General features: G+C 51.5%; 1 protein-coding gene across 1 annotated transcript; it reads right to left on the reverse strand.

The window, feature by feature from the left end:
• Positions 1-17,480: 17,480 nt before the first annotated feature.
• DOK2 (docking protein 2) lies at positions 17,481-23,115 on the reverse strand. Its single transcript, XM_027549792.1, has 5 exons — positions 21,960-23,115; positions 20,689-20,970; positions 20,355-20,442; positions 19,090-19,274; positions 17,481-18,608 (listed from the first exon to the last, which is right to left on the reverse strand). Exons 1-5 carry the CDS (start codon positions 22,020-22,022, stop codon positions 17,985-17,987), a joined length of 1,242 nt encoding a protein of 413 aa, XP_027405593.1. The 5' UTR covers positions 22,023-23,115; the 3' UTR covers positions 17,481-17,984.
• Between the last annotated feature and the right edge of the window lie 2,798 nt (positions 23,116-25,913).

The raw sequence follows: 25,913 nt of genomic DNA on the forward strand, positions 1-25,913 counted from the left end.
GACCATGCCCATGCTGTGCTCCTGAAATGAGATCCAGTAGAAACAAAGGAGCCCTCCTGCTGGTGATGTTTATCCCCACCTGGTGGCTAAGCGGTAAAGAAACCGCCTGTCAACGCAGGAGACACAAGAGACACAGCAGGTTCGATCCCAATCCCTCGAAAGGAAATGGAAACCCACTCCAGCATTCTTCCCTGAGAAATTCCATGGACAGAGGAGCCTGGTGGGCTGGAGTCCGCAAGGTCACAAAAGAGTCGGACAAGACTAAGCAGCTGAGCACAGCATAACAGAAAATCAGGGGTGCCTTAGCAGATCCAGTGGTGGTGTTCTAATCCAGGGGCAGAGGGAGGGGCGACAAAGAGGGCTGAGGTTAGGGGCAGTACTAGGGGAGTACTAGGCAGTACTAGGGAGTACTAGGCAGTACTAGGGAGAAGGCACGGAAGCCCAGGGTCTTCTCCCAAGAGACCATTTCCCATAGTAGTCGAGGGGACCAGTCCACCACCACCAGACTGGAGTCAGAGCCCAGCCCCACCACCACTGTGCCTTGGATACAGCGCTTGACCTTGCGGGGCCTCAGTCTTACCATCTGTAAAATGAAGATAATCACAGTACCTACCTCTGCTTCAAGATGTGAAAGAAGATTGGGGAGAGGATTTTTTTAATATTTATTTATTTGTTGTTAGTCACTTAGTCAAGCCCAGCTCTTTGCGACTCCATGGACTATAGCCCTCCACGCTCCTTCTCGAACTAGGAATTGAACCGGGGTCTCCTGTATTGCAGGCGGATTCTTTACCATCTGAGCCACCAGGGAAGCTTGAAAAAGTGAAAGTGTTAGTCACTCAGTCACATCCGACTATTTATTTATTTGGCAGTGCTGGGTCTTAGCTGTGGCACGTGGAATCTTAGTTCCCTGACCAAGGATCGAACTCGAGTGCCCTGAATTGGGAACACAAAGTCTTGGCCACTGGACCACCAGGGAAGTCTCTGGGGAGAAGGTTTAAAGGGTTAATTCAGGGGGGCTAACTAGGTAGTGCACTCATACCTGCCCAGCACATGGGAAGAACTCAACAAGGAAGCCCGTCTCCAGCCAAGTGTGCCTCTCTCAGCCAGAGCTCTGGAGCCCACACTCCTTGGCCGACTATGGAGCCTTGGCACCACCACCCGAGTGAGCTGCAGGTTGTGTGCATTAGACAGCTCAGCTGTGACCAACAACCGCCAATCTGATCAATCTGGATGGGAACCTCAGTCCTCATCACCAACTTCTCAACCCACCATGCCACGCCCACCAGTTGCTGTCCTCTAAAACACAAAGGAACACTTATTACCTAAAGACCCCTCACTCCAACTCCTTTTATACCGCCACCCCACTGCAGACTCCAGTCCTAGCTATGCAACTTAGGTCGTTTTTATATCAGTAAAACCCAAGTAATAGCCCAAATAACTAGCATGTACACAGTGCTTTAAAGTTTACCAAACCACATGTAATTTCCAAACATGCATTGTTAACACACTCACATTGTTCAAAAAATTAAAAGTATATGTTTAAGAGGCAAACAACGACTCTCCCTGTTATCCATCTCCTACCCTACCAGAGGCCAGCCTCGCTACCCCTCCATACACACACACACAGGTGACCACTGTTCTTAGACCCTCAGAGATCCTTCTAGAGCTTCACAATATGCCTTATACTTAATACAAAGCATTTTCCTCTTTCCTTTTTACAGTTGTATAATATTCCTCCATATGGACCAACCATAGTCTCTTTTTTTTTTTTTAATTTATTTTTATTTATTTTTGGCTATGCTGAGCAGCATGTGGGATCTTAGTTCCCTCACCAAGTATTGAGCTCGTACCCTCTGCAATGGAAGAGCCGATTCTCAGCCATTGGACCACCATGGAAGTCCCCAACCATAGTCTCTTAAAGAGACATCTATGCTGTTTCAAATCTTTTCCCATTGCAAACAACACTACAACAAACACCATAAACATAGACCTGTTGTACTTACACAAGTATATTTGTAGGCTGAAATTCCCAAAAGTGGAATTGCTGGGTCAGAAGATATGTATATTTATAATGTTGATAGCTATTGCCAGACTGACCTCCGTGGAGATTACACACTTTACCTTCCCATGAGAAATATGAGAGGGCTTCCCATGGGGCACTGGTGGTAAAGAACCCGCCTGCCAATGCAGGAGATGTAAGATGTAAGGAAATGGCAACTGACTTAGCATGCATGCACGAGAAATATGAGAGTTGTTTTTCCTTACAACTTCACTATTTAGAGTATATTATCAAATTTCTGGACCCTTGCCAATCTGATAGGAAAACATTATTTACCAGAGTAATTTTAATTTACATTTCTCTTATTTTGAGTGTGATCGAACATCATTATATACATTTAAGAGCCATTTGTATTTCCTTCCCTTAGATGTATTCTGCTACCCATTTATCTCCTTTGGTCTCCACAACACCCTTATAAGCTGCAGAGGGCAAGTATTAAGAAGGTCTACATTTTTTAATGATAAAGATCAGGCTTAAAGCGTCTAAGATACTGGTGCAAAGCCACAGGCCGGTGTATGGCAAAGCCAAACTCCATCCTGCATTTTTCTCTCATCTGCCTTGCATCACCTCTATGGAACCTGAGATATGTCACAAGGAGGAGCAGGGGAACAGGAGTCCTGAGACCTGGCTATTCTCCACGGCTGTGAGTCACCGGCTCTGAGCCTTCCCGCCAGAACCTCCACTCCTGGGCGGACTTTCTGTATCTATAAAACCAAGATTTGAACTAAATCACCAAGGTCCCTTCCTGGAAATGATTATAGTGGGAAGCACTCCATGAATCTTTTATTATTATTTCTTTTTGAGTGGAGGAAATAAAACCGTTTTCAAACCTCCCAAGATGAGAACTTTCAAAGCATACCCGTTTATGTGAATCTAGTCTAATCAGACGCGCTGAGAGGTGGCAGGGGAAAGGAGATGGGGGTGTTGGGGGGCGGGGGACGGCACAGCTTCAGGCAGTGTCGGGAAGAAGGAGGGCTATTGCACTGGAGAACTGGAGATGGCCTGTGCTGAGAGCTGATGGTGAGATTTTCAGGAGTTTTACAAGCCGATTGATGTCAGAGTGATAGCTGAAAGCGGCCAGAGTGGAAATACGCACACCATGGAAATCAGCAAATGCTACAGATGATAGTATCCCCATCTCCTGCCACCAGGGACGATTGTCTCTACCACCTCACCTCTGCTGGAGGGTCTGCAATCACAGGCAAGAAGGAGACTGGGCACTTGAATAGAGAAGACTCGTCAGCAGGGTGGAGGGTTCCGATATGGAGGCGAGCATGTGCAGTGCCTGCACGGTGCGCTGCCAGGCAGCAGGTTCACACCCGCCGCCGCACCTCCAGAGCTAAGAGCGTGGACCCTGGGGCACACTGTTGGGGGGATCAGATGCCTGCTTCCTCGAGCTAGCCATGTGACCCTGAGTAACAGCTCGGCCTCGGTTTCCTGGTCTGCAATAACCATGGCTTCTACCTCAAGGGCCTTTGTGCAGATGCACGAGTTCATCCATAGGAGGCGCTTAGAACTGCTCCATCAACAATGGTTACGGTTGCTTTTACTGCAGCTGCTGCGCAAACACGCTGGAGGAGCATCCTCGGAGGGAAACCTCCCGGTCTGTAGTCGTGGGACCTTGGCAGCCCTCTCGTCCCTATATGACATTCCCTCCCCTTCTCTAGAGCCTTCTCTGTCCCTTAATCCTGTTGGGTCTGCCCATGAGGAACACAGCTGTCAGAGAATGCCAGCTCTGGGTCCCCTCCTTGCCATGCCTTCCAAGCCCACGATGCTGTCTTCAGGGTCCTGTCTTGAGGTGGAGTCCTTTCGGTTGTGAGGCAGCCTTTCCTTAGCTAATCTCACTCTGTCTCTTGGCCTGAAGCACCCTTTTCTCCTCCCAAGGATAGTGTACTGCTGCTGCATCACCTCCCCCAGGAAGCCTTCCCTGATGTCTCCTTCCTCTAGTTGGGTGCCCGGTTCTCCAGTCTGTATCTGTAGCAATCCCCCACCTTCCCATTTCCCAGCACTTCGCCTTGAGTATATGCCCATCTCCCCCACCAAATTCCTTGAGGCAGGAATATGTCATTTTATTTTCTCACCTCTTACCTGGTCTTTTGCCTAGAAAAGACTCTAGGATGGAATGACGGAGGGATACATCCTCCCCTCTCCACACAACACTATCCCAAGCTTTGACTTTCTATTGCTGAATGACCCCCATTACTCCACAGGGCTACACTGCTCCCTCCAAATCTTGGTGCAAAAAAAAAAGAGAGAGAGAGAGAGAAATTACCCAGATTAGGGCTGGGTAATGAGCCATGCTGGGTGAGCAAGCACCATATTCCTCACTAATCTTGGTTTGTCCAGAGCTTGCCAACTCCACAGCCTCCCTCCTCCTGCCAGCCCAGAGAATATTTCCAGCTGGTGGTCTGCCAAGGGCCTAGCTCCCCAGGGTCTCCTTCAGTGAAACCTGGGAGCTCTGTGACTCTTGAGGCACTGGGTGGAGGAGGAGGCAGGCAAGCCCAGAGGGCAAGCCTCAGGGCACTTGCACAGCCCTGAAAGCAAGATTCTTTACCATCTGAATCACCAGGGAAGACCATCATTTCTAGAGGCCTCCCTTATAAAATGCAAAGACCTCTACAAAGCGGTCATGCATTTAGTGAAACTTTCAAGGATTATTCTAGCCGGAAAGAGATGAGAGCCAGAAATTTGGTCTGGATAGAGGTATTAGTGTGTCTGTGTGTGTGTTTGCATTGAGAGTGGGAGATGTATTTTTCCGTTCATTCAGATATTGATCAAGCACCTGTGAAAACTCAGTGTTCTTGGTTCTGGGGATACAAAGTGAACCAGAGATTAATATATTCACCCTTGCAGAGTTTACTTTCTTTTGGGGGGAGGGGAACAATAAACAAAAGATGAATAAAATGTTTGGAATGTCAGATGCCGGTCTGTGCTATGGGGAAGAAAAAAAGTAGAGGAAGAGGAGGATCAAGGTTGGAGGGAGTGCAAGCCTCCTTGTGGGGGGCTTGCTATGAGGGAAGGACTAGCCTCTTGGCCTCTGCAGGTGCTAGGATAGAAGGATACTCTTGCAAATGAGCACATAGGTGAAAGTCAGGCCCTCAAATCACACAGCCTATAGCCACACCCTCTCTGAAGCCCAGTTCAACTCTCTGATTACTGAGGAAGCTGTATCAGCCACCATGACCTCTCATGTCCCCCACTGAGGCTTATTTTGGCTTTGTCCTGACTATCAGGGTGACTGAGCAGCTGAGCATGTACACACACTCCCACGGGTTACCCTTGAAGATAATAATGACTTATGATTGAATAGAAACACACAATTCCCACTCACTTCTCATGATCTTATTTAAGCTGCCCAACAACTCCATGGAGTCAATGGATATTATTAACCCTATTTTGTTGTTGTTTAATCACTCAGTCATGTCCCATTCTTGGAACCCCATGGATTGTAACCCACCAGGCTCCTCTGTTCATGGGATTTTCCAGGCAATGGTCCTAGCATGGATTGCCATTTGCTTCTCTGGGATGCAATTTGCCTAAGGTAGCACAGTTGTCAGGGGCAAGTCCAGGACCTAGTTCTCTTTCCACTCTGCCACATTGTCTCTTGAAAATCTTCAAGTCACAAAGAGATGACTTGCTTGTCTGGGACTGCAGTGAGTAGCATTGGAAGGCACCTGCCTGGTGCCACCCCACCATGCAGAAAGCTCTGGCAGGCTGCGGAGGGCTTGACTGAGTCCAACACAGACACATGGGAGCTTGCTGACCTTGGGCAAGACTCAAATCTGAACTTCAGTTTCCTCATTTGTAAACTATAAACAACACCCACTGCTTGGAGACCAACAGAGAGAATATGGAATGCCCTGGGTTCAAGGAAGCCCTGTGCCCCAGAGAGGCACCATGGTCACAACACCCCCAAACACACCCACACCCACGTGCTTGACACAATGTGGCCTAATGTGACACAGCAGCCTCCACAGCTGACTGTGACTTCCTTAAAACTGTCGTCTTCCTTCTGGGGACTTTCCTGGTGGTCCAATGATTAAGACTTTGCCTTCCAACGCGGTGGATGTGGGTTCAATCCCAGGTCAGGGAACAAAGGTCCCACATGTCCCAGGGTATAGCCAAAAATTTTAAAAACAAATAAATAATAAAATCTATAGTCTTCTTCTCATGATTCCTTTTGTGAAAAGAACTAAGTGGACCAGGCCTACAGCTGAGAGAAGCAGGAAAGACAGCCATACAGAACAGGGATGGTTTAGACTTGGAGACAGAGGTTCCTAATATCTGAATGAGGGTGAGCCCAACTTGGGACCAGGGAGAGGGAAGAGGTGGATGGACTGAGGGACAGCTCTGCAGCCAGCTTCCAAGTAAGGGGAAAGTGAAAGTGAAAGTCACTCAGCCGTGTCCAACTCTTTGCTTCCCCATGGACTATATATGTCCATGGAATTCTCCAGGCCAGAATACTGGAGTGGGTAGCCTTTGCCTTCTTCAGGGGATCTTCCCAACCCAGGAATAGAACTGGGGTCTCCTGCATTGCAGGCAGATTTTTTACCAACTGAGCTGTCAGGGAAACCCAGGTAAGGGGAAGCAGGATTTCACAGCCTGTGCAGGCATCTGCTGATGAAGGACCCTAGTCCATGGAAAGTGCCTCCCAGGTGTTGCTCACAGCTGTCTCAGGTGCTGGCTCTCTGTCTTCCGGCACTGACACCACCCCTACTGAGACCACCGCGCCTATGTCTTCCGCTTCTGCACTTTTTAAATACTGAAATGTAGTTGGTTTACAATATTACATTAGTTTTAGGTGTGCAACATAGTAATTCAATATAGACCACACTCCATTTAAAGTGATTTTAACATATTGGCTCTATTCCTGGTGCTGTACAATATATCCTTGTGACTAGTCTATTGTATACATAGCAGCTTGTAACCTTTTAATCCCCTACCCCAGTAGTGCCCCGCCCCACTTCCCTCTCCCGGCTAATAACCACTCATCTGTTCTCTGTATCTGTGAGTCAGTTTCTGTTTTGTTATATTCACTCATTTGTTTCATTTTTTAGATTCCAAATATAAGTGATAACATAAAGTATTTGTCTTTCTCTGTCTGACTTATTTCACTCAGCCTAGTACGCTCCAGGTCCATCCATAATGTTGTAAATGGCAAAAAAAAAAAAGAAAAAGAAAACCTTAAGCCACTGAGCCCTTGGATCTGCTGACAGTGCTTGGCAACCTGTAGCAAAACAAGGAAACTCTCCCTCTCCCTTCTCTGTTTCAACCTCCATTTTAGAAATGCCTAACCATGCAGCCAATGCTTTAGGTGAAATCAGGGATGCTGAGAAACAAGTCTTCAAGATAGATGGCTCCACTGTGGTCTCTGTGAATGGTGCTGCCTGCACTTGTACAGTGCACAGCCTGTGCCATTGTACACGATGGCCCTGTAGACACTCTACAGTCCTCAGAGCACCCCATCTCTCCGACAGCTTGTGCTTTATTCCACGGTCAAGCATGTCAGGCTCACCTGAGCCCTCATTATAAATGGCACCTCCTAGAGTTGTTCACTGCTCAACCTGCACAAGCATGCACAGAGATTCTGCAATGCCATCCCCTTCTATAAGGTAAGTCCTCTCCTAAGAGGCTCCTCTGTCCCTCACAGGATGGGACCCATTCTCACCCATTCTCACCAGTTCTCCAGACATTTTTGAATCCCAGCAGTAGGTCCCACTACACATTAAATTAAGACTTTGAAGCTGTATTTTCTACATTCCCTCTTGTCAAAGTCATTTCTGCTTCCTTGCTGTCCTGAAGATTTCCCCAAAACAAAGTACTATAGAGTTAAGGGGGACATTGAAGTTCTTCTAATCCGGCTCTATCATCTTCCACATGGAAGAATAAGCCCAGAGAGGGGAAGAGACTTGCCCAGCATCCCACAGCCCACAGCCAGTTAGGGCAGAGCTGGGATTAGAGCTCCTGGCTCAGTGCTCAGTCTAGCATCCCTCTTTATAGACAGATGGAGGATAAAGACAGAGATACTGAACAAGAAAAGATGCCCCAGGCACCAAGCCCTCTACACCATGGCTGTCCTTGCTGCCTTCACCATCAACAAACTCAAAGGGATTTTTTTTTTTTTTTAATCTTTTTTTAAGGAGGCACATCTGTCTTGTCTACTGGGAAGAAGGATCCTGTGCTGGGTCAGCCGAAACAGAAAGCAGGACCAGGAGAGCTCAGTTTGGCTGTCAGGCGTCTGACAAAGTCTGAAGGTCCAAACAACCCACAGAAAGGTGGCCCGAGCTCTGTCTTAGGCTCAGGATGGGCTTGGCTTGTCAGTTCTGTCTGCGCTGGCCCTACTGGATGCACACTGGATGCCGGGTTCTGAGTGATCTATCTGACTTCTACAAGATCAACACAAGCCTCCCAGCCTTTGCCCACAAAAGCCTGCTGAATGCTCTATGCCCCTACTCTGCAACGGAGCCCACCTTGCCTGGCCGTGCTCCCCTGATCCCCTTGATCCCTCCTCTAGCACCATCTCCCATCCCAGAGCCAGCCAGGTTCCCATTCCTCCTCAGCCAACATTCCTGGAGAGAAGCAGGGCTTTTCTCTTTGGTTCTCAGGCATAACCCCAGATTTGAAACAACCAACCTCCCAGGGCACCCAGCAGCACAGGAACCTGGCTTCACCAACCACTCTGCTTTTCAAAAGCTGCAGCTTCTTGATGTTTCTCCATCCCCGGTGACCAGGCAGGGTGGTCTTACCACAGCTGTTGTTCTGGAAGCTACCCTAAATAACTCCTCCATCCATTCCTCCCACCCCACCGGAACCTCTGCTTCCCCACCCACTCTCCATCTCAGTTCATTTCCTCTCTTGTCCACATCTTCCCCCCTACTCCAATCCTACCTGCCTCTCCACCCTCCATCAGCCTCTCCCCTGCCCTAACCTTATCCTCACTCATGGATCAAGTCTTTTCTGTCTATAGGTGTAACAGGAGCCTGGGCACCAGAAGTGGCAACTGCACCCCATTCTGGAGCTGTCTAGGCAGGAGAGCTGCCCCTGAGGATGAGGGTCAAGGATACCATGGGAGAAGGACTAGCGGGGGAGTGGGGTATAGTTATTGGAGGAAACCAGAAAGGGAACAGGCTCACAGAGCGGCCCTTTCTGTACAGACCAGGGAGGTAACCAGCAGAAAATTAACAAAAACAGCCTCAGTCTAAGCAGTTTGCTGTTGTTCAGTCCATGGACTGCAGCAGGCCAGGCTTCCTTGCCCTTCACTATCTCCTAGAGTTTGCTCAAACTCATGTCCATTGAGTTGGTGATGCCATCCAACCATCTCATCCTCTGTTGCCCCCTTCTCCTCCTGCCCTCAGTCTTTCCCAGCATCAGTCTTTTTCAATGAGTTGGCTCTTCGCATCAGGTGGCCAAAGTATTGGAGCTTCAGCTTCAGCATCAGTCCTTCCAGTGAATATTCAGAGTTGATCTCCTTTAGGATTGACTGGTTTGATCTCCTTGCTGTCCAAGGGACTCTCAAGAGTCTTCTCCAAGCACCACATTTCAAAAGCAAGTCTAAGCTATACTGCCCTTGATTAATCTGGGCCTCTGGCTCACACCCCAGGGCATTTGCTTGAGGACTGGCCACAGTGACATTGGAGAAGAAAAGAAAGCCTTGCTCAGAAATAATAAGAGTAAGGGACTCAGGAGGCCCCTCCGCTTTGTCCCTCCCCATCTACCCAAAAGGCCAAACATGATCTCCCTGTGGGTGTCGCCAGTGTCAACAGTAATTATTTGTTCCTGTGGCTTAAGCACAACCATAAACAAATTTTAATAAAATGTAAATACATCTGAGAGGGATTTAAAAATTAACTTGGCCTCAGTTTCTTTAAGTGGAAGATAAGGACTCAGGCAAGAGGAGAGCTAAGGCCCTTTTCTGGCTCAGACATTCTGGTCCTAGAAGTGTCAGCAGACAGGGGTTTCTCAGCTCCACACTCCCCTCTGCACCCCTCGCCCCAGCATCCCAGGGTCCTGGCTTTGGGGGAGTGAGGCTGTGGCATGGAGAGGTAGCCCAGGAAGACAGGGGACAGAAATAGGGAGAAACCCGTCCATTCAGGGTTCTAGTCAGAGTCTGGTCTGCCAAGAAGTGATATAGAGAGCAGACTTGCAGACACAGTGAGGGAAGGAGAGGGTGGGACGATGGAGAGAGTAGCATGGAAACATACACATTACTATATGTAACTCAAGTATTCTGACCTGGAGAATTCCAGAGACAGAGGAGCCTGGTGGGCTATAGTCCATGGGGTCCAAATACCACCATATGTAAAATACACCATATGTAAAACAGATAGCCAGTGAGAATTTACCATATGACTCAAGGAGCTCAAACCGGTTGCTCTGACACAACCCAGAGGGATGGGATGGGGTGAGAGGTGGGAGGGAGGTTCAGGAGGGAGGGGACATATGTATACCTATGGCTGATTTATGTCGATGCATGGCAGAAACCAACACAATATTGTAAAGCAATTAAAAACAAATAAATTTAAGTAATAAAAAAAGTTTGTCCCATGCCCAAGGCTGGCCTGTGCCTCCTGCACCTGTAGGCCTGGCTGCCAACTTGCATAGCACCAACCAGCCCATGACTCCAGACTCAGGCCAGGCCTCTCCCCTTCAGCACTCCTTCCTGCCACCACAGGGACCTCCTTCTCCATTCCCAGGCCAGCTCCTTCCACACTCTCTCTCCCAAGAATGGTTAGTGGGTCCCTCGAAGACCTGCCCCAGGGCAAATGCATTTTAAAAGAGGCCTGGGGAGTTCCCTGGTAGCCAACTGGTTAGAAATTCGGGCTTTCAGGCTTTCACTGCTATGACCAGGGTTCAATCCCTGTTCAGGGAACTAACTGACATCCCACCAGCCTCACAGCCAAAATAATAAATTAAAAAATAAAATGAAAAGTTGAAACATAAAATTTCCATTGTTGCTGTTGTTGTTCACTCACTCAGTTGTGTTCTACTCTTTACCACCCCCATGGACTGCAGCACACAAGGCTTTCTTGTCCTTCACTGTCTCCCAGAGTTTGCTCAAATTATGTGCATCGAGACGGTGATGCCATCCAACCATCTCGTCCTCTGTCATCCCCTTCTCCTCCTGTGTTCAGTTTTTCCCAGCATCATGTTCTTTTCCAATAAAAATAAATAAATAAAAGAGCTTTGCTGGGAGAGGTTTGGGGAAGAGGAATTGGACCAAAACACTGATGACAGGCTTCCTGGAGTTCGTGAAGGAAACTTTCTGGAGGGGGAGTCCTCTCAGGGCTCCACAAACCATTTGTGTCCACCCCCACCCCCAAGTAAAGTGGGCTTCATTTATTCTTTCCATCCTAAAATAGTTAATCTGCGCCTACCTCGTGCCTAGAAGTGCATTAGGTAATGGGAGTACAAGGATGAATTAAGTTAAGAATGAATCCTGGAACTTCCCAGGTGGTCCACTGACTAAGAATTTGTGTTCCCAACACAGGGGGCCCAGGGTTGATCCCTTGTCAGGGAACTAGATCCCACATGCCAAAACTCAAAGATCCAGCATGCTGCAACTAAGACCCAAGCAGCCAAATAAACTTAAGAAAAAAAGAAAAGAAACGAATCCTGCCCATAGCACATTTGCAGTCCAGTGGGAGAGACCACGGACCTCCTTCCTGCCTACCCCCTGCCAGCCTCCTCCTGCTCCTGCAGGGCAGTGGCCCCGGGGGTTGCGTGATCACAACATGTTCGCCCCTTGGCAGGCTGTGCTAACTGGCCCCCCAGGTGCTTCTACCCAGCTGAAGCCTGCCGCCACACCCAGGTGTGCCAGCTGCCAGGCCACAGCAGGGATGGAGCAACTCAGATGGGGGGAGGCCATCTCCTCTGTGGCTTCTGCCCTCCGCCTTGCCTCAAGCCACAGGCCTTCTAGTCTAGGAAGAAACTTCCTCCCAAGCGCTTCCATTCCTGGGCTTCATGGCGCAGGCCAGCTCCGCTCTGCCCAGGTGGATGGAGCCCGCCGACTAGGAACCACCTAGCCAGGGGCTGTAAGGCTTTTGATGTTGTTCCTTGTCCTCTCCTTGAATGCTCTTCTGGTTTTCTTCATTCTCATCAGAATCCCAGCCAGGTCCTCCCATGTCAATGAAGCCTGAGTTCACCCCAAATCTAAACGACTTAGCTTCTCTGGGCCTCCAGCCTCTGGCTTATGAAACGACATCTCTGCCTACCCACCTGTCAGAGCCCCTGGGAGGTAAAAGAAGGTCGTAGAGAAGACAGAGCTCTGTAGTCCCAGCACCAGTCTAGGAGCTGTGTATCCATCCATTCAGTCTTCACAAAAAGCTTCTGAGAAACATACTCTCTCCATTTTACAGATGTGGAAACAGGTGCACAGAGAAGTCACCTGAAGACACATGGCCAGCAGGAGCAGTGTCAGAATCTGAATGCAGGTTATCTGCCTGCCACTCGGGAGACCTGGATTTGATCCCTGGGTCAGGAAGATCCCCTGAAGGAGGGCATAGCAACCCACTCCAGTATTCTTGCCTGGACAATCCCATGGACAGAGGTGCCTGGTGGGCTACAGTCCACAGGGTCGCAAAGAGTCAGACACAACTGAGGGACTAACACTTTCACTTTCACACACTTTACAGGCTACAATATGTGTGTCTAACCAACTACACCTAACTGCCCCCACAGCACTTTGTAAATAAGGGAAAGCTGTACAAACTCAAGAACATTATTATTACCCAAAAGCTGTAGTCCCCTCAGGCACACCTCAGGCACCACCCAGCCCTCTCTGATCAGACACCGAAGCCCAAGGCTGAGCCAGTCCCAGGCTGCAGGTCTCAGAATTACTTAACAGCTATGGGCTCCAGCTCCCCTACAGATCCCTCAGACCCTGCTTCTCCCTCCCTAACCTGCTGGCCGCCTCTGGCCCAGAGATCTAGGGTCTGGTGTCAGGAAGAGTATTCTTTCAACCTGGTGGTCTGTGACAACCTACAGGGGTGATATGGGGTGGGAGAAGGAGGGAGGTTCAAGAGAGAGGGGACCTATGTATACGCATGGCTGATTCATGTTGATGTATGCAGAAACCAACACAACATTGTAAACCAATTATCCTCCAATTAAAAATAAATACATTGTAGAATAATAATAATAAATAGAAAAGAAGAGGGCTGGCAGGGAGCACAGAGGAAAAAGGCAGGCCTGGCTGGAGCCTGGAGATAGATGGTCTTGCTCTGCACTGGCTGGCATGGGATGGGCCTGGGAGCTGAGGAGTGAGGCAGGCCAGTAACATACAGCCCACCAGGGGAGAAGCCAACCTGATGCCTAATCAGATGAGACTCCCCTTCCCAGATCCCCCTCATACCTCTATCTTCCCTTCCCAGCTCACTGATCTCCCTCCCCTCTCTTCCCAACCCCTCCCTCCCTAAGATCTCCAGCTGCCCCTGCTGACTTTATAAATGGCCCTGGCAGGAGGTGGGCACCTTGGCTAATTGAATCAGCGCCCATGAGGCAGGAGGCTGGTTAGCATCACGGCTGAAAGGTGGTGGCAGCAACAGCTTGAGTGCAGCCAGCAGGGAGGAGGCTGAGTGAGCAGAGAGGCCTCGACAATCTGGGTCTCGGTTTATTCTGAAGCTCCAAGGTGGGAATCCACCAGAGGACCTCGGTCGCCCCAGCACAGCCTGGGAGCAGGCTTATGGGATGAACCAGAAGTCAACAAGTGCACGCATACACACAGACACACACACAGACACACACACACCCCACATATTGGTCCTATGCTCTGGGGGGGAAAAAAGGGAGGCAAAGAGGAAAACAAAGAAACAGGAATGCTATGGAATATTTGTGTGTGCGCACACAGTTACACCTATCTATGTATACATCTCTATGTATGCTGGGCTCTCTGTCTGACTCTTTGTGACCCCACGGATACGGCCTGTAGCCCATCAGGTTCCTCTGTCCATAGGAATTTCCAGGCAAGAATACTGGAGTGAGTTGCCATTTTCTTCTTCAGGGGATCTTCCCAGCCCCAGGGATGGAACCTGGGTCTCCTGCATCGCGGTTGGATTCTTTACAGATTGAGCCCCCAGGGAAGCCCATGCTGGGCACCAGTCCTGACGCCATTCTCGCCCGCCCTGATGCCACCTCTGCATAGTAATTAGCAAATAAAAGCAGTCTCTAAGTGCCTTGGTCACGGCAGAACATCTCATGGTATTGGCAGCTGTCACAGAGCTGTCTCTTGGTCTTATATTGCCCTGTCCCTTTCAAGACCAGGCCGTTTCCTCATCCATGAATTTGCTCTTTGACAACAGGCTGCTAGAGAAATACTTTAAGAAGGGCTTCACCTCTGTGTTTCTGTTTGCAGAGATTTATCCCTGAGGCTCACGCCTGCATGAAGCCATTCCTGTACAACCACTCTGTTCAGGAGCCACACAGGTGCAGAGCGGGGCTGGTCCATGGTGGCAACTAGGGAACAAGGCCCAAGTCCAGGGTGACGGTGCCACTGGGGATGGGCTGACCCGGCTCTCTGGAGGACCTACCCCATCTGGTCACATCTGAGAAAGACCCCGTGGGCTTAGTCAGCATTCTCAGGACTCTCGTGGCCCCTCCCACTTCCCCAAATGCTCTGCTCCCCTGCCCCCACCAGCTCTCACCCCATCTTTCCCCAGGGCCCCAGTCTACCACTTCCCCTTTCGAGCAAAGCTAGCTTCAGAAGGAAAAACTCCGAAGTCCCAGGATCTCAGCAGAGAGGGGAGAGGCCAGGAGAGAAGCAGTTTTCAGCTGGGGGCCCCACACCTCTTGGTGGCTGGGTCCACAGTCCTCCAAGAGGGACTCTGAGGATCTGAAGGGACCAGCTCTGAAATGCAGATCCTTGCAATTATCGCCCCATTCTTCTGAGCAGTAAATCTTGAAGTTCCCTACTGTAGGACCAAGCCCCCACACGGGATTAGGGTTTAAGCCCCCAGTGGCCTTTTCCACAGGCTAACACTGCCCCCTGCTGGGCTGAGCTGGGGTGTCTGTCCCAAGTACTCATGGAAATTGAAAAAGAGACATCCCTGGTGGCTCAGTCAGTAAACTATTCGCCTGCCAACGCAGGAGACGCGGGTTTAACCACTGGGTCGCTGGGTCGGAGAGGAGAAGGAAATGGCAACTCACTCCAGAATTCTTGCCTGGGAAATCCCATGGACAGAGGAGCCTGGCGGGCTACAGTCCATGGGGTCGTAAGAGGCAGACACAACTTAGGGACCAAACCACGACCACCATCCTTGCCTGAGAAGGCCCCAGCTCCCACCCCTCGCCTGGAGAGGTAACTACTGAAACTCCTGCCTCCAGTGTCTTCTGAGGCTGGGATGAGGTGATGACAGCCGGGTTAGTCCTTTGGTGCAGGCAAGAGTCAAGGTTCCTGGATGACTTCCCTCTCTGTCTCCAGCCTGCTCACCCATTGCCTCAAATTCCTTTAAAAGGGGGCAAAAGCATGAGCTGAGATCAAAGGTGCCCACAACCCACATGCGAAGCTGGGCAGCCCATTGGTCTCTATCTTGCTTCCCTCCCCGCTCTGGAGCCCATTTCCAGCTGCTGCTAGGACCCCTCTAGCTGGATGGAGTAAACCCATGCGTGGGTGCATGGGTGCTCAGTCACTTCGGTTGTATCCGACCCTTTGTGACCCCATGTTCCTCTGTCCCTGGGATTCTCCAGGCAAGAATATTGGAGTGGGTTGTCATGCCCTTCTCCAGAGAGTCAAGCCATCTTAGCCTAAAACTGTCAGAAACTCAGCTCACCTTCTTCCACAAACCCAAATCTCTCCACAACACCCCATTTCTCTGTGTTACACATCCAATGTGACTCCAAGATCCGCAAGCCCTGGCTCTTCCACAGCATTTGGACCCCCAGTCTCTCTGAATTTCCCCTTCCAATTCAGCTCACTGGGGCACCAGTCTATCTTCCAAGTAACCCGACAGCTGATTGACCTAACACAGAGCTCTATAGGATTCTCTGCTTAAAAGCCTTGTCAGTGTGATGGCCATGTATTGATAATTCTCGAAGGTAATTAATGGATTCATGGGGATTTATTACACTACTCCTCCCACTTTCCTGTGTGTTTGAAATTTTTTAAAATATACATTTTAAAAAATAAAGCCTTGTCATTCCTCCTTCCCCTTTAATTAGGTACAAATTCCTGCACAGCAGGGTTAGAATCTGCCTTCTCAAGTAGATTGCCCCATGTCCCCTCCATTTTTATTTATTTACTTATAATTGGAGGATAATTGCTTCACAATATTGTGTTGGTTACTGCCACACATCAACATGAATCAGCCATAAGTGTACATACGTCCAGGCTTCCCAGGTGGCTCCGTGGTAAAGAATCTGCCTGCAATGCAGGAGACGTGGGTTTGATCCCTGGGTTGGGAAGACCCCCTGGAGAAGGGAATACCAACTCACTCTAGTATTCTTGCCTGGAGAATCCCATGGAGAGAGGAACCTGGCAGACCACAGTCCATAGGGTCGAAAAGAGTTGGACATGACTGAGCGACTTAGCAGGCAGACAGGCATACATATGTCTCCACCCTCTTGAACCTCCCTCCTACCTTCCCCTCCATTCTTACAGAACTCTTTCCTAAGCATGTACATACCTCCCCCAATGCCTCCATTCACATTCTTCTACCAGTATCCTCTTTTCATATCCCTTCCCACCCTTGAAGGGCCACCTTAAGTGCCGTGTTTGATATGAAGCCTTTCTTGGTCCCCCAGAGAACAGCTATCTCCCCTGACTCCCAGGCTTTCGTTCTCCTCTTGTGAAACTTACATCCCCTTTTGTGACAGACATCTGTGTCCTCATCTCAGCCCACCTCTAGACTATAAGCATCACGAGGCAAAGGGAGGCTTTACAGACAGTGCCCCGTAATACTGGCTGAGTTGGCCAGTAGCAGGAACATACTGACAGCCCTTTCCATGAAAGCAGGTCTTGATGAAAGGAGACTGCACAGAGCCTGCAGGGAAATACTGGGTTGGAACTTTCGGGCCAACCCAATAGAAACACAAGGGCCAATGCGGAACTTCAGAACAGGAAGGGCTCTCAGAGCCCAAATGGAGAAACTCCCTCAATTTACAGACAAAGAGATAAGTCTTAGAAAGGCAAGGGATGAGTTCCATTTCTACTCTGGCCTGTCTTCCACTCCAGGTTTATACACACACACAGCTTCCTCACTATTTTGGGGGTGGTGACCCTACCCTAGCAATGGGTTTAGCATCTTTCCCGGAGTGCCTTGACTTGCGCAGACCTCTACATCTGTGGCCAGATGTGGGGACCCAGCTGATGCCCAGAGAGGATCCTGCTGCTGGGAGAGGTGGTGTCAGTGGTGACCAGTTGAAGCATCCACCCCTAGCAGGGCCGTGCCTGTCCCATCCTCTCCTCCCACACTCTCATATTGCACAGAAATATTTCTGAAACGTTTAATGCCACAGAGAAGTCCAAAACTGGCAGAAAGCAGCAGCCATTCTCCTGCATGCCTGGGCCACGGCTGTCCCCTGAAAAGGTGGCCCACACAGACCGAGGAACCAGGGCGATTTGCTGACATCCTTTTGTCCTCTAAATGCCAGAGGTTCCACTTAGGCCGGCGGGGGTGGCAAAAGAAGAGGAAGTGGAGAAGGAGTAGGAGAAGGGCGGCTTCTGCAGGCACTCTTCCTGCCCTCAGATGGTGACTCATGCCGCATGCCCTGAAGGGGACAATTCCTTGGACCAGACTAAACTGATCAAGCTGAGGGTTCAAGAAGGAGCAGAGCAGGGCTCCTGGGATGCGGTGGCCAGGAGTCACCACCAGAAGCTGGAAGAGGAGGCCTGCCTGCCACTCCAGCTCCTTCTCACCAGCCTCTAACTTTGGCCCCATCTGGACAGGACTCCAGCACTGGCGTCCCATGGGGATCGCATCTCCTCCACGCTCCATCACTTTGGGCCTTTCTTAAGTACAACATTGTCATACTCGGTCCCTTGTGGCCAGCCAGAGGCGGCGAAGTCCTGTCCCACTATGTAGCCATGCTTGAGGCCACTGGAGTCCCTGTCAGCTGTGGCCTGCCTCCTCCAGGCCTCACCCCGGGGCTCCTGCGGGCTGTCATACAGGGCCAAGGCGGCCATCCCCTCAGGCTCATCGTATATGTGGTCGGGTCGTGGGGGCGGGTGATCCTCGATGCTGTCGTACAGAGGGTCAGCTGGGAGCTGGGGAGGAACAGCCAGGACGCCCCTCAAGCTCTTCCCCAGGCTCCGGGCCACTGCATCGAAGGGCACTGCATACTCTCCCTCTAGTCCGCGCTGCTGCCGGGGCGTGGGCACCGGGACAGTGGGCGACGGTGGTGGCAGCGAGTCGTGGGGTCGGGCGTACGGGCTCTCTGGCCGGGGCAGCACCGCAGGGACTGGGACTGGCTGGGTCTGGGGCCCAGGAGGGGCAGCGTTCTTCTGGGCAGAGATGGCCTCTTCCAGGGCCAGGAAGATCTCATTGCCTTGCCTGGTTTCGAACTCAAAGTTGCCCTCTCCTGAGACACAGCGCCGGCCAGCCTCGAAGGAAAAGGTTACCTGGGTGGGGGAGAAAGCCTATTAATGGGAGGCCAGCTGCTCCTATACCCAGTTTCCAATCACAAACACGTCACCTCCAACTTCCCTCCAGCCTGGGAGCTGCTTGGCCTTCTCATCAAGCTGCTTCCTCTCCAAGTCTTTTCTTACAAACAAACCCCTCTCCTTTTTCCTTCTTCCTTCCATCCATCGGCGTATGAAGACTGGCAGAGTTCAACCTCCACACGCCCACTACTCCCAGCCAGGTCTTCCTCTTCTTTCCTTCCCCCACCTCCACCTCCGTGTCTCCCTCCCCAGTTCTCTCCTCCAGCCCCTGGGCTGGGCTGATTTTCTTCTGCCGGTCTTCGGTCTTCGGTCTTCGTCTCACCTTCTCTCCCTCCTCCATTCTCTCTTCCTTTGAGGGCCCCTTGGCCCTCTCCCTGACACTCTCTTTTCTCTCACAGTTCATCCTTCCTCTGCCCTACCCCTGGCAGCCCCTGCTCACCTTATCCCGCCCAAAGCGTCGCAGGAACCTGTAAGGCCATTCATATAGCTGGGTGCCCGACTCAGGGCCGCCCCACAACTCCAGGGCACTCTCCCCAACCCGGAGGGTGTAGGATCCCCGGAGCCGGCACCTCTCACTGACTTCTGTGGGTCTCACGGTCACAGCAAACTCCTTTTGGGGAGTCCCTGGGGAGGAGACACAGTTCATGGGAAAAACAGCCAACCTCTTTCAATTCTGTATGTGTGCGTGTTCAGTCACTCAGTTGTGTCCAAACCTTTGTGACCCCATAGACTATAACCCGCCATGTTCCTCTGTCCATGGGATTCTCCAGGCAAGAATACTGGAATGGGTTGCCATTTTCTTCTCCAGGAGATCTTCCTGACCCAGGGTTCAAACTTGGGTCTCTGGAGTCTCCGGCATTAGCAAGCAGATTATTCACCACCACTCTAAATAAGCAGGCCAGGTCTCCAGAAGAAAAGTATTATCGGTGGCCCCATGACCCTGGTGCTTGTGTTCTGAAGGCTTAGCTGCCCTGTGCCAAGTCAGACTCCCCAAGATGCCAGGAACCCCCACCCCCTCCCCCAAGAGGCATCGTGCCCTAGCCGCGAGCACCCCGACTCCTCCGTGGCCACATCCTTCCTGCTCCCGTCGCCAGAGTCACAGCTTTGTCTCCTCCATCTCATTGCTCGCCCCAACCCAGCTGCCTCCCCATCCCTCCCGCCACACCTGCAGGTGCTACCCCACCGCCCCAGCTCTCCCTGCCTACCCACCCTCTGCCGAGGCCATGGGGGTCGGGGGGCCCTCCAAGGGGTGGAGCCTGGATGCACCCCTTGCCCTGTGTCTTCCTGCTCCCCCCAGGCAGCCCCCAGAGCGCTAGACAAGAGGACAGGAGGGGGACTGCCTTGTGAGCAAAAAGCTCCCTTGCTGCAGGACACCTTAGATCCACAGAAGGGAAACCATTCTTTTTACAGACGATTGCTCAGGTCCCATCAAGGGAGAATTCCAAACCAGCACTTTCACCTGGGTCCCTCAGCCAGGCCTGGATCAGAGGGAGCGGGCCAAGGGTGAATGGTTGACATTTAAAGCAGGCCAGCCTCCCCAACCTTGGGCCTGGCCGGAAGCGATGAGGAGCGGCTGATAAGGGGCTGGCTGGGGCCGGGGGCAACCACAAGGCAGGAAGACTGGGCCGGCTGCCGGCCAGCTCTCACCTCCTCCCCACCACGCCCTGGAGAGAACAGCCAGGGGAGAAGCAGGGGCCCCCTCACCTGCGGTCGTGCTGCTGTACAATTCATTTTCCTCCATGCGGGGCCGGCCACCCTTCCCCTCCAGCCCTGACAGCTCCTTCCGCCGACCCTGGGGAGAAGGCCCAACGTTCACCACCATCGCCATCTCCAACCCCACCTCTGGCCACCCTAAGCTTTCTTGCAAAACGCACTCAGTCTGCCACCCCCACCCCCCCACCCCCCCATCTTTATTCTGAATTGGGATCCACACCCCACCAAAGAACCACCCTCAGCATCCTGACCTTGACTCGCTCTACACCTGCCCTCGGCAGGCACCCAGTGCTCCACATCCTCTCTACAGCCCTGGACGACTCACGGGGAAGGCCAGGAGGCAGATGGCCTGTATCCAGTCGCCACGCTCAGCGGTGGGGGCTGCCAGCAGGTACAGGCGTTCCGTGGTCTCCAGGAAGAAGGTGCTGGTGTCTCGGGGACTGCTGGCCTCCCCGCTGGCTTCGGACACCCGCAGGCAGTCATTGAGGCGGATCACTCTCCGGGGGGCCTCTCCCCGGCGCGACTTCTCGGAGCCCTCCTGGAGCTCCAACCGGGCCAGTGCACAGCCTGAACCTCCATACAGTGCAGCCCCGAACCGGCGCCATTTCTGGCCCCAGATGGAGAGATGGTGACCAGCGGGGAGAGGAGGACCCCAGGGGGAGATGTAGGGGAAGATCACAGGAGACCCAAGGAGGCAGAGGGCTTAACACAGGCCTTAAGAGTTAGTATGCGTTGAAGATGCACCCCAAGTGACCCAGAAAGAGGCCTCCAGTGACAGCAGGGAGGAAGCCAGAGGCAAGAAAAAAGAAAAGGCACAGGGGTGAGCCCCATGATGACAACTGCAGGGAGACTGGGTAAGCTCAACGCAGGGAATCCCAGGTGAGAGGCAGAAAGCATGTGAGTCCTGAAGCCCAGAGGAGGCAAGGAGGGCAGCCTGAGAGCCCAGACTGGGGAGCTCCTCTTTCTGCATGAGGCCCCACAGAAGGCCCTGTCCCCAGGAACTTGCTGACGCTCCTGAACCTTCCTGACTCGTGGCCTGAGGCCATGAGAGGGACAGAGAGAGAGAGAGAGAGGAACCCTGGGGTGGGTCCCCTGAAGGAAGGAGGACTTCCCTATTCAAAGAGGCCAAAAGAATGAAAAGGAGTTTAGACACAATGGGGCCCTGGCTCCCAGAGAACCCGACTCAAGTTCAAAAGCAGCCAAACGCACCCCACTGGGCAGGAAAGGAGGAAGGAACCTCCACGGCCACCCCGAATTATCCCCTCCACTGTGCAGTCCAGTCCTTCCCAATGTGTCCCAGTGAGGAGAAGTCGCCACAGAACAAGAAAGAGTCAGAGTCCTCTGGTATCCCCTCCTCCTGGGGTCACGGCTGTCAGCAAAGGCCATGATGTGGAGGCTGCTCAAGGGAGCAAGTGGCTGCTAAGGAACGAGCCCTCCCAAGCTTGTGTTCTGCACCCAGTGTGGTAGATGGCAGTCTCCATCACCCCATAAGGGTTTTGGAACATTCCAGGGCCTCCTCTCCTCTCCGGGGAGTCGCTAGCACCCCACCTTCCACCACCTCTCAGCCCAGCCCCAGACCAACGGTGCTCTTCTTACCTTCCCAAAAGTCTGCTGCTGCTGGAGGTACAGGAAGCCCTGCTTCACCACCACGTCCTCCATCCTCGCAGCATCCCGGGGCCCCTGAGCGCCAGCTCTCCCCTTCCACACCCACCCGCTCTCGCTCCTCTCTGCCCTAGGTTCCCCCTTCTCTCAAGTTCATTTCCTCTCTGCCTAGAGTTTTCTGCACTATTCTCGGCTGCTTGATGACGACAGGCCGATAGGCCCTGTGGTTTCTTGCTCTGTGTGTGTGTTTTCTTTCTGACGAGTGGGTTTCACATTCAAGCTTCCTGCATTTTCAGTGAGTGAGAGAGAATTTCCAAAAAGCCCAACTCTAGCATTTCACTGAACGCAGCTCAGGGACAGAGGCCAGCGGGGGGGAGTCACCAACACAGGGTGGCTGGCCCTCTGGAACAGAGACCCAGAAACAAAAATTTGACTGTAAAACCAGGAGCCGAAGGCTCCGCCATGCTCAGCCTGGATGGTTAGCATGATGGAGCTAGGAGACACCTGAGAAATCAACCAGCCCAACATGCTCATCTAAAAATGAGGAGACTGAGGCTCACAGAAGGGCTGAGGACAGGTTCAAGGCCACCAAACCGGAAACCAGGTCTCTCAACTCAGCAGGAGCTGAGCCACACATGCACACTGGACACATTAGCCTCAGTACTTTCACACACTCTGCTGAAATGGTTTCCCTCTGTGGGGACACTCCCTGTCTCCCACAATGACACACACACACACCACCTCCTGAGCTTCTAGAAACATGAATGTCTCCACACTGAAGCGAACTACACTCCCCAAGCACATCTCAACTGTTGGAGACCACCTTCCTTTCAACCTTTGTGAGCATTGTAAAGACACTCGAATTCTATCTGGAGGTTATAAGTTACAATAGCAAACTCTAACATTAAAAAAAAAAGTTTCATGGTTATCAAATGTGCTTCACAGTTAGCAAAGGTCCCAGGTCCACACAGTCTCCAGACACACTTTCTACCCTTGGAAGAAGGAAGGGCAGGTGTGAACCCACCTGTTTGCAAGTCTCCTAAAGTCACAAGGCCAGAGGAGGAAGTGCCAGGGTAACTGATCTTTTAATTGAACAGTCTTTTTATTGCTGACCTCCAGGATGCCTCGTGGGCTGCAGTCCATGGGATCAGAGTCAGACACGACTGAGTAACTGAACAACAACAACAGATGCGACTGGTGGTAAAGAACCTGCCTGCCAGTTCAGGAGGAAAAAGAGGCGTGAGTTGGATCTCTGGGTCCAGAAGATCCCCTGGAGGAGGGCATGGCAACCCATTCCAGTATTCTTGCCTGGAAAATTCCATGGACAGAAGAGCCTGGTGGGCTAGAGTCCATGGGACCACAAGAGTCAGACATAACTGAAGCAGCTTAGCACGCAAACAAAGTCTAGACTCCATGCAAGAAGATACATGGCTTAGGGGAAATCTAAGTGCCTCAGAGAATATCTAACTTTGGGCCAAATGGTTTAGAGAAGCAATCTGACAGAGGCATAGTGCGGAAATATTGGAAAAACCAGAGAATTAGACTAGCACTCTTGGGGTAACCCCATAATGGGTGTTTATGTAACTGAGCCATTTCCTCTACCGCAGGGGTTCGGTCATCTTGGGAAGAAGAGCAGAGCAGTGCACTGCTTAGATCTTCTGCTGTACATGCCATGTGCTTTACCAAAACAGCTCCAAACATGAGCATTATGGGCTCTGGGAGGAGAGGACTAAGACACGTAAAGCTCATGACACTCAGTCCAGCTGCCTGGATTTGAACAGCTGGATCCAGCAACCAAAGGGGAACCAAGGATGCTGGTGAAGGGGGAAAACGCCTTGAGAAGGGGTTAAGAGTATGGAAGTAGGTGGCTTATTCCATCTCTCTGGGCTTCCCTGGTGGCTCAGTGGTAAAGAATCCACCTACCAATGAAGGAGGCATGAGTTGGATCCCTGGAGTAGGAAATGCAACCCGCTCCAGTATTCTTGCCTGGAGAATTCCATGGACAGAGGAGCCTGGCAAGCTACAGTCCACGGGGTTGCAAAACAGTCAGACTTGACTTAGTGAGTAAACAACAACAATTCCATTTCTCCAACCCTTTAGGGGAAGCAGCATTACACAGGGGCTGCATGGACTGTGGATGACTCGGCATCTCCTTAAGGAGTGAGAAAAGAAGGGCTTCTAAGGCCACCCTGGGGGTTGTCAGAGCAGTGCCTTTCAAACGCTAATGTGCAAACCTGGTTGCAGATTCAGATGCAGTAGGCCTGGCATAAGACCTGAGATGCTGAAGTCACTGGTGGGTGGACCGGACCTGATTAAGTAGCCAGACAACAAAGGATCCTCCCCTCCACCTCTCTGATCACTTTCCCCGAAGGTCAACTGGACGCATTCCACTCACAACCACAGGGGGGAGCCCGAGTTTGCCAGATTACCAGGAAATTACTATTTAATCCCTGGTGGTTTAGACCCTAAGGAATCGGTCTGCAATGCAGGAAACCTGGGTTCGATCCCTGGGCTGGGAAGATCCCCTGGAGGAGGGCATGGCAATCCACTCCAGTATTCTTGTCTGGAGAATCCCCATGGACAGAGGAGCCTGGCGGACTATAGGCCATGGGGTCACAAGGAGTCGGACATGACTGAGCGACTAAACACTGAGCCCAAGAATTTCGCATACCCCGCCCCTTTCCATGCCAGCCCTTGCCTATGGGAGCAGGAAAAGTTATTTTCCTGTGTCTGTTTGCCACAGGCTTGAACTCAGAGCAACCCCCACTTTTCCTGGCAGGACTTGTGGGGACCCTGCAGAGAAAGTACTAACCCCAGTATTTTCTGCCTGGCCACAGGCAAACCCTATGCGCAGGGACCCAAAAGGACACAGCAGAAGGGCAAAGAGCCAGAGGCCCTTAGATGACCCAGGCACCAAAAATAGGGAAAGAAAGCAACAAAAAGGCATAAGTGGAGGGCGGGGTGCCCCTAGACTCCTTTTTGCTTTTATTGGCAAGAAAGGGACACCCCGCACCTCATTTGTGCCTCAGTATAAGCCACAGGATCCTTTCCTTTACAATGGTTTCTCTCAGCTGGAGTTAGGAACAGATCTGGAGATCAGGGCTCCAAGAAGCTGGCAACTTTTTGTTACTATTCTCACCAGTGTTTAGCAACTAAATCTCTAATACAAAAGGACTTCTGGGCTTGTCTTTGGGAGCTAGAAAGGAAGGAGCAGAAGAGACTGATTCCTTGGGCAGGTTTAAAGATTAAGCAACCCCCAGAGGATGAATGGCTGGGGAGGGCTGGAGGGGGAGTACTACCCCAAAGGCAGCTCTGGACAGCAAAGAAGCAACAGCAAAGAAGGTATAGAATGGTGGGCAGGGAGTTGGTGGGGGCCAGAGAATTATGGAGGACTGAGCACAGAAATAAGTTGTGGGGGGCGGAGTTCAGTTCAGTTGCTCAGCTGTGTCCGACTCTTTGTGACCCCATGGACTGCAGCATGCCAGGCCTCCCTGTCCATCACCAACTCCCGGAGTGGGAGTGTTCGTAAAAGCAATCCTGCCTTCTCCCACCCCAGTTGTTCCTGTCAGTGGGGGAGGAAGGATCTGTCTCTTGAGTTTTATTCCTAGTCCGCACTCTCCATTAAGTATCATTATTAACATAATAATATTACTTAACATTGGCATAACACTCCTTAATGTTCAAACTCCTTAATGTTCTCCTGAGAGCCCCAAATGCACCCTAGGATGAGACTGAGATAGGAAGAATTCAGGTTAAAAGTTATGTTTTTGAGCATCTCCTCTGTGCAGAGGTAGGAGGTACAGGGCATAAACAAGACATTTGCTGTTGTTATTCAGCTACTCAGTCTTGTCCAACTCTGCGACCCCATGGACTGCAGCACGCCAGGCTTCCCTGTCCTTCATTATTTTCCGGAGCTTGCTCAATCTCATATCCATGAAGTCGGTGATG

This window comes from Bos indicus x Bos taurus, chromosome 8 (genome assembly GCF_003369695.1).
Source record: "Bos indicus x Bos taurus breed Angus x Brahman F1 hybrid chromosome 8, Bos_hybrid_MaternalHap_v2.0, whole genome shotgun sequence".
Lineage (NCBI taxonomy): Eukaryota > Metazoa > Chordata > Mammalia > Artiodactyla > Bovidae > Bos > Bos indicus x Bos taurus.